Raw genomic sequence first — 13,802 nt, forward strand, 5'->3', positions numbered from 1 at the left:
AAAGCAGAAGAAAGCACAGCTCTAACTCTTGAGGATCACATACTGAAACTAAAAAGCAAATATGAACGTATTGCTTGGTAACCAACAATAGCTGAATGATTCATAGCTAAATAGAATTTGGAGAGACTCTGGCATGTTTTGAGGAAGGCACACCCAGATATAACAGAAGAAGAAAAAACCTTCCTGACTGCACTGAAAAAAAGAGAGGGATTTCATGTATACTGTAGGAAACAGCACTTTATGAAAAGCAGGAGTGCCCAGTGGTTAAAAACTACATACTAATACAATCTACCTATTTTTGCATTAACTCATAGGCCAGCTATGAGGATTCATTAGAAATCAGGAGGCTATTAGAGTTCTAGTCCTCCCTGCAGCAATGAAAGCCAGCTGCATAACTTGGGCCAGTCATTCTCTCAGTTCAACCCATAACATAAGATTTTTGTTGTGGAAAAAATAGGAGGCAGGAGCGTTAGATACACTCCCTGCATTGTATATATTTAAAAAAGCCTCAAAATAAACAAATAAAAATGCCTCTCCCCAAACCTCGTTAGCTTCTGCATATATCACTATCAGGATGTATAAAAGGAAAAAAAAGTTTTACATTAAGCCCAGTTCAACAGCTTTCCTTGGATTATTCATCAAACACATCAAGTAAGTTATGTTCCAACTGGCTAAAATTGAAAATCGTAACCAGTATTCTAACAGTTTTGTTCTACGTTTAGAACAACATTTTTAAAATGTGAAGTGTTTTGTCTTGCAATTAAAATATTTGAATAGGTGTCCTAAGATACAAAAGTTGTCACTTTGGAACATTTTACATAATTCTGTATGTGTCCCTTCTGAAATATTTAAGGAAACTGAATTCCCAAAGTGGTTGGCTAGGCCTTTTAAGGAACTGCGCTAAAGAAACCTTAATGACAAAGGAAATGACTGTAACTGTGCTCAGGAGAAATTTGCATCCTCCTGCATGTAAGACAACATGATCCAAACCAATCCTTTCCTCATGAACTGGAACCACTCCTAAAATTGCCCCTCCTAAAGCTGACTGAGAATTCTGGGTTGAAATTTCACTTTTCCAATTTTGCTCAAATGGAAACATCCTTTCTTTGCTTTGGGAAATGTCAATCTAAACAATTAACTTGAGAAATATACTATTTCTTTGATTCAAACTAATAAAATAGAAAAATATTCCTTTGGCATTTTAACTCTTAGCATGGAAATAGAATTTGTGGCCTACTATCACATGCAAAGAATATCTTAAGGGCGGAACCGGGGGAAAGCAAAGAATTTGCAGTTTCCATAAAGAAAATTACAGGAATACCTTTGAACCTACACTGATGACAGCAAGAATACTAGAAGTTTTTCAATTATTTCTGTGAAAAGTAGAGTGGGGAAGTATTAAAATTACTACCAGATGAGATTTGGCAAGTCCTTCTTTGATATAGTTACTGTGATTTACTGTGAGGAGTAAATATAAATTATATAAATTCTTCTCCCCCGCCTTAAGAAAACATTTCCAGAGTGTACAAAGTCTCATTTTCAATTCTACTACACATTTTGTCATGAGCAGGTAAACCTGTATGTTTTTTTTTAAAGTTGCTCTTTCCTGCAGTGTCACAGAGTTGTAAGCTCTATTCACTATGCCACACCAAACCCGCAGTGCCCAGAGAAAGAGAGATTTAATATTCTGCATTTTTAAAATTTACCAATTAATCTTCCTTGCATGGAATATGTTCACTACAAGGAAATTTGAAATCACAGGAATCAATTTCCTAGTTTTCTCCAGCTGATGTCCTACATATCAACTAAATATCTCATTTATTTTTCTACTAGCATACACAGTTGACTTATTTAAAATATAAGATCTCTTACTGATGTCTTATTCCATATTTTAAGAATATACAGAATCCTACAAATATATCCAGACACGCTAGGATTATAATCCAACCTTGTTGGGAATTCTGAAATTTGTAGTGTTAAAAAACCTGGAAAATATGAGATTCAAAAAAAAACGCCTAATAAAAAAATTGTATATACAGCACCTTTTTCCATACCATACTAGAGTTCCATAACCCTCAAGAGAAAGTCTGAAAAGAAAAAGGGAGAGTAGTAAAACTGTCATCTATAGCAGAGGTCTCCAACACCCGGTTCGTGGACTCACACTGGTCTCCGGCATGCCAGAAAAGAGGCTGCACAAACCAAGTGACACCCTATCTGACGGATGCAGGCAGCACATGAAACCAGACCCTCTCTGGTCCACAGAAAAACCTCTTTCTAAGAAACCAGTGCCCGAAAGGTTAACCTAGTTCAACTACTGTACAGAGAGAATGATAGTCTGATTCCAATGAATCAGTGGAACAATTTAATGGTGCCTCAACCTTGCAACATAACTGTGTTGTGTTCAAACAGGTTTCATTGTTGCATTTAACATAGATGTACAACTGCAGTGTAACTGGACCCAATTCTCTTTATTAGTTCATGAATAAAATAATTAGAGAAGCAATATTATTGAACTATCAATTGACATAGGGAAAATAACGCTAATTAAATAAGGCTTTGGTTTAAACTAACCTAGAACAAAACAGTACAACTCAAGTGGTAACACTTACATACAGTCAGGAAAAGAATTTTGCACAATCCTAAAAATATTCCTAAATTGTACCTAATGAAACCGAAAGAAAAAACCCCATCAATGAGTAACCCTGAACTCCAGAGTCATATGATGCTTTCTGAATCTTGAAAGTGGGGTCCCACTGAAAACCCAAGTTGTGCATCATTGAGTTGTTCAGGACATTATTCTGGCCTTCAAACTGGGCCTTGATTAAAGTTAGTATTCTCTCAATGGAGCAAGAACTCATCATCGGTCATAGTACCTACCTAGAGTTGTATAGTGGTTCAGGAACATCTCAAGGGCTATAGATTCCCTATGGTTAACTATAACATTTTAGAATAAAATAATTTTAATTCTTAATCTGAAGAAAGACACAAATCTGTCTCTGATGAAATTTTGCTTTCAACTTCATTCACGTTCATTTCTACAGAATTTTCATTGGAATAATTCTATAAAATTGCCTGCAATTGATAAACAAAACAACTCCTCCTTAAAAGTTATTTTTAAAGCATTTTCTTGCTTAGCATAAATGTATGTTACAAATAACAAAAATTTTAAAAGATCTTATTTCAATAAAAACCATTCACTTGGCAACCCTGGGCTCAAATTTCTAAAATTACAATTTTCAATTCAATGAACTGAGGAAAATATAGCAATAAAACCCTTATCACAGTTTAATGTGTATCTAAGTAGTACTATATGCCACTGTATTAAATAGATTGATTTCCACATAAGTATTCTCAGGACTAAATTCCAATTCAGGTCAACTAACTCCAAGACTCATAATCAAACAAAATCATTTCCTAATATATGAAATGACAAACATTTATTAAATTAAGTGGGATAGAGAATATGATATAGATAGCTTAGCAACAATTTGCAACAGCAAATAGCATTGCAATAAATGCTACCTATGGGTTGTAAGGGCAATAGTTACTTAGGCATGTTTCAACAAACATATCCTGCCAGTCAGATGACCACACCCTGAAAAAATGCAGTCTAAATACTGAGAACCAGAAATGAATTTTTAAGTCAATTCTGTGGAAGTCTTATAAATTTATTACTAATAATATTTAGATCTGTAGAGCTCTTGTTCTGCTTTAAAGAACTTTCAAGCCACTGTTTTCATAATATCCTCCCTGGGGGGCTCAGGAAAAAACTGTCAAGCAACTCTTGAAAAGGAGAGACCCAACCAATAGTTCAACAATCTGTTACAAATCCTGGAAAAAGCACTCATTTACTAAGTGAGTCTCAAACCTACAAATTGAAAGATCATGTTTCTATAATATAGACAAGTGCAGTCTCAGAGAAGAAAGGAGGAAGTATGGTAGAACTAGCCCAGAAAATTGACAATCACAGAAACATTCCGGAAAAAGAGTACTCACACTATACAGCTCATCAATTCTGCTCCAAGTTTTTGATGTAGCCTGCTCAGATCCTTAGCACAATTTTGTTTTTCTTACAGTGCTTATCAGGTCTGCCTATGACTACAGTTTTAACATAGTCTGTGGCATTTCAAAATAGTACAGCGAAGCCAAACGAACTGTTTCCAAACTCCCTCTGCCTACAGCCGTTCTGCTCCACCCCCCTTATGAATATGCTAAGAAGCTGCGTGGTTGACAGCAGCTACTGAGTCAGGACAAAAATAAACCCAACAATTAATGCAGTCAAATAGAAAACATTTCCTAAGTCAAATATGCTTACTCCACATCAGTAATTTTAGTGCAAAAAGACTGCAGTTATCCCTAGATATTGGTATTGCTTAGCTTGTAGGATTTATAGAAGCCATTGTAATTTTCAGACATAGTAGAATTACCAAATGTACCAGGAGTCGTAGACGTGGGAGCATTAATAAATTATTTCCAACTTGTTTGTTTTTCTAACAGCAAGAGAAGCACTATATATACACACCTCAATTCTGCCACCCCCTCACTCTACCCCGATAGCAGTTATTAAGGCACAAAACAGTACTCAGCAATTTTTATTCACTGGAAGAAGCAATAAACTCAAAAATATTGCAGTTTTTTCCACTATGATTCTTCCTTGCTTCATATTTAAAGTAAGATGAAATAGTGTAGATAGAATACACCATTATTAAGTGCCTTTTAAAACAAATATTATAGATATTTAAACAAAAACATCTGGATATTTTGAATTTGATCAGACATTTATGCTAATCCAGAGCACATAAGATCATTTCATTTTAGAAACACAATAAAGCTAAATACATATTAAACAGTAAGTCATGTATAACATGTTTTTTGTAGCACTCTTTCTGGCCCAACAAATTCGTAGGCTTGGACAATGCTTACGAACACTGATAATTTTTGGACATAAAACTAAATTATTAAAAACGACTCTAAATTACCTTCACACATTGCATTAAGCCAAAACACAAAGAATCATGTGACATGTGGAACTCTATAAATTTTATAATAAATAGATATACGTAGGTAGGTAGGTATGTAGGTAGGCCTTTTTGGTTGTTATTTTGGTTTGGTATGTGATGTGAGTCTATCTACTATATAGTTAATTCAGTTTAGATGAGCTACAAGAAGAAATTAGAATTTTTTCTTTCTTTACAATAGCTTGACATACTAACCATGCAGAATCTATGGTCAATATGAATTATGATTTGTGTGTAGACTGTCTCAAAATACAAGCAGCAAATGTTAATCTTCTCTCTGCAGACATTCAAGCTTCACAGCACTATCAGAGCCAGCCAAATTATTTTGGCATCTGAGCCAGAACTTCTACAAGCAACTTTTAACCTTCCTAGCAGTAAAGTATAACGATAAACAATAGCCTGCTACCAATTCTCTACAAAACTGAACCAGCTTCATAACCTGAATGTCCAACTATTTTTTAAATATATCACTATTTAGGACTTCAATGGCATATTAAATTGTGAATAGTGGCAATTGAAAGCATAAGATCTCTGTAATACAAGAGCAAACTCAGAGTTCAACTTTGGCTCATTTTCACTGAGAAATCATGGTTTGGTAACATGCAATTTTGGAACTGACTATACCTAAGTCTCAGAACACAAAAGTTCCCAAGCATTTCTGGTTAAAGTAAATATAAGTATTATGTATTCATTGACTTTATAGTATTTCCTGCTGTTCTATCAAAAATGAAATCATGTCACACAAAACCTCAGAGTTCTACTTTTTGTAACTGTACAGGCAGAAAAGATCAATGATATATCCAAGCACCCATCTTTCTTACTTTCTATAAAGCAGTTGATATAAAATAGGTAAACAAAAATTATTATATTATACTTTCTGAGTATAATATACTCAGATGTATACTAAGTACATCTACTTAGCTACAGTTCTTAATATACTATACATTGATTTTAAAAAGCAGAAAAGCAGAACATTAAACCTTAGAATATTTACAGACTGAAATTAAACCAAAATAATTTAAATTTTAAGAAACACTCCAAAATAACTTGTGGAAAAAGACAAGAGGATTACAACATTAAAATATTTGAAGATATATTTGAGATAAGGTAAAACACTGACAGAAAATATGATCAACACAAAGCCTCGTTTACAAATTACAAATTATTGCCAAACATCAATATTAAAGCCTTGCATTTAGAATCTGTCAATATTAATCCTACTAACTAGTTTAATTTAGAGATTTCAATAAATGATTTTGCACTTTTCTTAATTTTCATGAGCTCAGAAGTTCTCTACCTCTTTGCAAAAGCAGTGATCTGTTACAGTAGCAGCATCATAAGCATTTAAAATGATAGGTAGATATTTTGCTTTTGGGAAGATTAATAGATCTACAAACAGGTAAATTACCTTATTGACTGAAGAAACTCTGCTGGTCTGGCTTTTGGGCGATTCAATATTGCTAGTATTTACAGTTCTCTTCTGTAAAGAAAAAAAAACAAACAATTAAACATTAGCATTTTAACATAATGGGAGAAATGCTTCAATAGAGACACTGAATTCTATTTCCAAACTTTATTTCCCTAGTATATTATAAAAATGCCCTTCTATACGCAATATCTTTATGCAATTAAATTAGTGTCCAAAAAGTGCTTGGAGCATTCATTTGGAATCATGAATAGAAATTTCTCAGGCAATGCTATTTTGGGGGTGCAAAAATGTATGAACATATTATGATATTCTATCATATTCCTGTCACAGATGAATCACAGGTTTATTTTGAGATTATGAATTAACTGTAGGTATTTGTCTTCCATCACCTCATCAGAACAGAATGTAGTGAAGACAAAGTTAAAGATTTTTCTAACTTACATCTTTAAATTGTTATAAAACTACGTGTGTCTGTGTATAACAATATTATATAGTTATTTTAATTTAACACACCTTAATTCTAAAACTTGCCACACCAAGGCCAAGAATATTAACAAACATTACTAAAACTTGGTAACTGGTGTTTTAGAAATACCATACCAAAATAAAAGATGTGGGTTTTTTTATTTTAAGAAAGTAGAAGACTAAACTGCATTATAAAATTACGAAGTTTCTTTTTTTAAAAAAAGACCCAACTTCTTTAAAAACAATAATGCTAATGATAACCCTTTTTATTTTTAGAAATGACCCCCCAAAATGACCTAACTTAAATTGATGCCTTGCTCATACCACAAAGTGTTTACTTTCCAAATCAAGGAGCAAGAATTGGCACAAAATAGGAAAAACAAGTTGAAAAGTTAAAAAATGCCCAAAATATTCAAACTTTATTTTAAAGTTATGTGTATATATTTTGGTCATTGTACAACTGATACTAAAAATGTAACAAGGAATGAAAAATGAAAGTTGTGAAAACTGTCTGAAAGTGGAATAGGAAAGAGAGTAGTATCTACTTTTATTGTAAATATATCATTCTATTCAATTTTGCTGATAACTTAGCACTGTAAATTGACACTCATTCATGCATTCTGTTCTCTGAATGTTTGAGGACCTGCAGGTGAACACAATACCTTCCATTATGCCAGTAGGCTAGGAAGAAAAAGAACTTTAGGCAATGAACTGACAAAGTCAGAAAGGATAAATTACAGCATCACTTATTCTTCAGGAAATGTGATACATTCTTATTTATCTAATAAAAAAGCAGAACAGATAATGTTGCAAGTAAATTGCCAACATCCAGGACAATTCGAAAGTCAACCAAGTTTTAGAACAAATGTCAGCTAGTTTGACTGAAAGGTCAGATTCCTGTTCTTTTTAATTCAGAATACAATTCTCTGTTATCATGAAATGAAGCTGAATTTCACTGCATCATTCAGCACTCCTGTCTTTGTATTTCTTTCCCATTTTTTGCTGCCTTCCAACGAGTCGGCCATTTAGATTATGTTTCTTGGGATAGGCATAGACATACTGTTAAGACTGCTGCAAAGATGGTTGGATCCACACATCATTCCTACTATAATTTGGTTTGGATTTGGCCTTGTGTAAAGGCAATCATTGTGATTTGTTCAACTACAGTTTGGTGTGAGACTCCACCTAGTAAAAGGCACATAATCATACTAAGCTTTATAAAAGAATGATGATGGAAACCTGGAAGCAGTCACATTTCACCAATCTTAATCAAAGGTAACCTGAGCAGTACGTGGAATGAAATTATTAAAGTGCTATACAAGTAGACCTCAATTTACAACCACAACTGAGCCCAAAATTTCTGTTAAGTGAGTTTTATGACCTTTCTTGCCACAGTTGTTAAGTGAGTCACTGCAGTTGATAAATCAGTAACCTGGTTGTTAAGTGAATCTGGCTTCCCCATTGACTTTGCTTGTCACTAGGCCTCAAAAGGTGATCTCATGACCTTGGGACACAGCAAAAGTCATAAATGAGCCAGTTGCCAAGCATCTGAATTTTGATCACTTGATCATTGGGATGCTGCAAAGGTCATAACTGTGAAAAATGGTCATAAGTCATATTTTTCAGTCTCGTAACTTTGAACAGTCACTAAATGAACTGTTGTAAATTGAGGATTATCTGTACTTACAAGCATCCTAGCCTATATTCCTTAAAATTAGGCATCAGATTTGCTCATGCCTAAGGAAATATTCCTTAGGCATGAGTAAATTTCATTAAATGTAATATAGAACATATATACTAGTAAATCTGCTTAGAATTAATGGCAACAGAGCAGCAGCTTCCCTGCTTTAGCTCCTTATATTTTATTTGTTTTATCCATTTTTATAAATAGCTTAACTACATATTTTGTTATCTACTTTTATTTTAAAATGCTCTGAAAGAGATATTCTAAATCTCAGCAGCAAGTCCCTAAAAGGCTTCTTGTAAAGGCTTCTGATATGGTACAGTGACACCAAAGCAATGAGGAAGAACAAGAAACACCAAACAAACACTTAAACCAACAAAGTAGCCAAACATGGGTGACTACATGATGACAAGAAAACTAAGTAAAAATAATAAAATAAATCTTCTCCATTCCATTCCTACCTCCCAAAGCTATAGTCAACTGAGATTTGGAAACAGAAATTGAAAAACAACAACTATTAGAACTCTTCTATACTTTGCATGAGGAATCAAACTTTTTGACTGCTATTTTATTCTCCTTGCCATTAATATATCTCTGAAGGAGAAAAAGCAAGTCAAATAATTAGCAAAGGAATTCACAACAGGCTTTGCTGTTAGACAATATCTGCAAAAACTGTCATTTCAATTTCAGAGACCATGTTTACCTCTACAAGCCATGGTTTTTTTAAAAAAAGCATCCAAGTACTTCTAGCATCCTTGACAAGACAATGCCACAAAGAAGAGGAAGTGAAGCTATTTTCCACCTGAGAGTAGGACAAGAAGCAATGGATAGAAACTAATCAAGGAGAGAACAACTTAGAACTAAGGAGAAATTTCCTGACAGAACAATTAATCAGTGGAACAACTTGCTTCCAGAAGTTGTGAATGCTCCAATATTGGAAGTTTTTAAGAAGTGGTTTGATAACTATTTGTCTGAAGTGGTGTAGGGTTTGTTGCCTAAGCAGGGGGTTGGACAGAAGACCTCCAAGGTCCCTTCCAACTCTGTTATTCTATTCTGTTCTGTTCTGTTCTGTTCTGTTCTGTTCTGTTCTGTTCTGTTCTAATTCTAATTCTAATTCTAATTCTAATTCTAATTCTAATTCTATTCATATTGAGATTTTACAAGAAAAAACTGGCACTAGTGAAACTTTAGAAACAGGATTAATTAACTCTTTTGAAGCTTTATCAACAAGAAGAAATCCTGAGACAATCTGATGAATTTAAATAAACACACCTGTTAGTGTAAACAGCAGCCAAACCTTTAATTGATCTGACATCTTTGGACTTCTCATCTAACAGCAATTCCACAGAAAATCATTATAAACCTTCTGAATACTGAAATCAAAGAAGAAAACAACCCATAGCTCAGCAAATCAAAATGTCCTTCTAGCCTGAAACAGCCCAAATCGATTCTAACTTGTTCAGTTTGTGATAATGACAATCTGCTTCATACTCTTCTATATGAGGATCTAGATCAGAAAAGAGGACAAAAGAAAGTTGCTATACCAAGAGTGCATTCTGACCAAGAGTGCATTCTGATCTTCAGCTTGCAAATCCGGTCAGGTCCAGAGATAGCAAATTAATTGATTTTAGCCCAAAGTTACTGCCTAGTAATGATTCCCATTCTGATGACAATATCAATATAACATCAGTATGTCTTCCTAAACCCAAGCAAGAACATAACACTTTGAATATCACCAATTGACTCACTACTAAGGCTTATGGAGGTTACATAAACCATCTCTTGAAATATGGTTGGGTGGTATAATAAATTGGAGACTACCCATTTTGAACAACACCTGTCATTGTTCATTATGTTACAGGGATTAGTCAGACAGTGATTACAGGGAGTTCTTGTTGAGCAATTACAACTCAGTTGTTAAGCGAAACAGTTGCTAAGTAACACTACAACTATGCTTATGATCTTACTTCAGCTTTCCTTTGCTTTACAGATCTGTGAAGGTTGCAAATGTGAGGATTGGTAATAAAGTTACTTTTTCATCACTATTATGAATGGGGAATGGTTGCTAAATGAGATGAGAGCTAAGCGAGGACTATCTGTCTATCCAAATTGTCCAGATAGATAGCTTAGGAATGCTACCTTAAATGCATAACTCTATTCAGGCTGACTCAATAAGGAAGCCCTGTTTTGATAAATTATTATAAACAGGATTGGAACTTGACTACCTAACCTACAATATAAATTAACTCTGGCAATACTGAGTGGCTTTGGGTATTGGGAGCGGCTGGTTCTAGCCATCTTTGATGCTGGATGGGATTGTAGCGCTCCAAACAGACCCCATGCACAGCCTTGGGAGTCTCCTAAACTCACTACTCCTGCTTGAAGAGAAGGGACAATCATGGGTAGAGAGCCTTTGCAAAAAAAAATTATTATATGCTGGTTGCACCCATTCTTAAATTGAAGGGCTGTACTCATGGCCACTCAAACCCTAGTAACCTTCTAGTTGGACCATTGTAATGTGCTCTACGTGGAACTTCCCTTGACGTGCATCTGAAGGCTTCAGCTGTTGCAAACTGCAACAATGTAAGAAGTAATGTATGCTTCCAGAACATCACATTACACCTCTGCTCCATAATCTGCATTTGTCCAGTTCAAGTTGCTGGCTTTGACTTTTGAAACCCCACATAGCGTGGGACCTGATTATCTGAGGGACTGACACTCTCCAATTACATTTGCCTGTCCCACCAGAACCAACAGGAAAAGCATGTTATGGGACTTGTTAACTATGGAACTATATCTGGAAAGTCCTAAACAGCAGGTTGTTTTTTTTTTGCCAAGGTGCCCCTTAATGAGCATCTTTCCCACTGTAGTGAGGCTCCATCCCTATTGACCTTCCAGAAGTCCCTCAAAACTTGGTTGTGCCATCAGGTGAAATACTGAGGCAGCTCCATTACTATTAATATCTACTCTTCACCTAATATTTGTTTTATTTTAGCCTTGGGTTTTGTAGTTTTTAAAGTTTTTAAAGTTAATATGACTCCAGACTCAATAATTGTCAATAAAAAAGACACTGCAGTACTTTGAGATAACAGAATAGATGACAAAGATTTCTTAATGACTTGCCATCCCATTGTATGTGGAATGATGCAAATACACCAGACAGCTGAAGAAGAAAAACAGGCATTGGAAGAATATCTGAAGGACAGTGAAGAAGATGCACTGAAGCCAGTATACCACGAAGGCTTACTGATTATTAAAGAGACCAAACTGGCCTACAAGAAAGACCAAATGAAAAATAGAAAAGTATTACATGGCCAGTACACACACACACACACACACACACACACACACACACCTCCAGTGGTTGATTTCACATTATGTTACTACTGGTTCGCCCCACATGCGCATGCTCGCTTTGCGCATGCACCCAGCCTTAAAAACGTGCCTAAATAGGATGGCATTGAGCCAGGGTGGGTGACGGGGCCCATCTGCAATTTCCGTTTTGGGCAGAACCAGGCAAACCAGTCCGAACCGGCTGAATACAGTGGTGGGTTGCCCCTGGTTCGCATCGGTTCTATAGAAGCAGTAGTAAAACCGGCGGGAGCTCTGCCTACCGCCCCTGATGTCATCAAAATGCTTCTGCGCATGTGCAGAAGCTTCTGCACTTGTGCAGAAGAGTGTGTGTGAGCAGCCCTGTTGCGAACTGGTAGTAAAGGTAAATAGAACTCACCCCTGGCTGAATACCACCTCTGCATCCGTCTAACAGGCAAAGGAGATAACAATAAGGCCTGGCAATGACCAAGAACAGGAAAGTTGAAGAAAGAGACAGAGGGACTAATTCTGGCTACACAAGACCAAGCCTAAAGAACAAAAGTATATAAAACCGTAATGGAGAATACAGCAAGAAACAGCAAATGTCCCTCTGCAAACAAACAGAAGAAACAGTGGACCATCTAGTAAGTTCCTGCAAGATCACACAGATTTGACAATAAACAATGGCATGACAAAGTGACAACAATGGAGTATCTGCAAGAAATACCATTTTCATACAAGCAAGAACTGGAGGGATCACAAAATATACAAAGTAACAGACAATGAAGAATTATTGTGTTCTGTGACTTTAGAATTCAAACAATTCTAAAGTATCAAAGCGAGCATATCAGTCAAGCACCTGATACATGAAACCCCAGATTTAATAACTGTTGATAGGAAAGACAAAAAATGTGAATAGTGGATGTTGCAGTATCTAAAGCCAGCAGAATAGAAGAGAAAGAACTTGAGGGAAAAAATATTAAATAACAACATCTGCCAATACCAAGTCAATGGAAGGACTGAAGTATCAAGGACCATGTTTACTGATTTAAATAAAAATGCCAAATCTATTTTAAACATCTGGCTGACTGTGTGGACCAGCCATAATAGTAATTGGTCTGTATAACAATGATTTTTTTAGTCTTGTTTTATGCCACCCAGAGTCACTTGTTTGTGACGCAGGCAGCCATACATCCTTGACAAATAAAGAAACAATGAAATGACATGCATTGAGAACCAAGATGATCAAGATATCAGGTATATTTTTAAAAACGTGCTTAGTTTATACCTGTTACTTCAAGTGAGTACAGCAACCTGTATTTCTCAAAGTGTTAAGACCAACTCTCAACACTTGATCTTTAGCCATGCTAGCTCAAATTCCTCACATCCATCACAAAAGACTCAACATTACAGTTCAAATGAAATCCAGCTTTCTCTATTATATTGAAGAATAGACCGATTGTATGCCATCCACTTGGTACCAACTTAGTAACCACATAGAAAGAACTTCTCCAGGAAAATCAAGGGCAAATATGAGGCCTTATTTGAACCCTATTAATCTTCCATGTGAGAGTTCCTGTGCACGCAGAAGCCTCTGCATTTACACCTGTATTCATGAATTCACCTCTTTGTACCTATTTGTACAGACATCCAGCAAAGCCAGCTTCCAGACCTTAAAAGTTCATGGATCCGGATCATATGGTGCACCTCAAACAGATTATAGCAGTGTTGGTGAACCTTTTTGGCACCAAGTGCCGAAATGGGAGCACACATGCGCGCAGGGGACCCCCGGAAACTGGAAGAGCAGCTCCCCGGTACACATGTGCAGGAGCACCATAAACTGGAAGAGTAGTTCCCCAGCTTGCATGTGCGTGCCGGAAAGCTGGGCTTCTGG

General features: G+C 35.7%; 1 protein-coding gene across 5 annotated transcripts in view; it reads right to left on the reverse strand.

Moving 5' to 3' along the window:
- CAST (calpastatin) overlaps positions 1–13,802 on the reverse strand; it is an 80,912-nt gene that overhangs the window by 51,808 nt on the left and 15,302 nt on the right. For 3 of the 5 annotated variants that reach the window (XM_070938770.1, XM_070938768.1, XM_070938769.1), the window contains exon 3: positions 6,427–6,498. In XM_070938770.1, coding sequence (XP_070794871.1) covers positions 6,427–6,498 — 72 coding nt within the window. Of the gene's footprint in view, positions 1–3,996; positions 4,147–6,426; positions 6,499–13,802 lie in introns of those variants that run through there. The other 2 variants (XM_070938772.1, XM_070938771.1) reach the window with 1 other exon arrangement.

This window comes from Pituophis catenifer, unplaced genomic scaffold (genome assembly GCF_029215685.1).
Source record: "Pituophis catenifer annectens isolate HBS135680 unplaced genomic scaffold, rPitCat1.0.hap2 SCAF_2, whole genome shotgun sequence".
NCBI classification, from domain to species: domain Eukaryota; kingdom Metazoa; phylum Chordata; class Lepidosauria; order Squamata; family Colubridae; genus Pituophis; species Pituophis catenifer.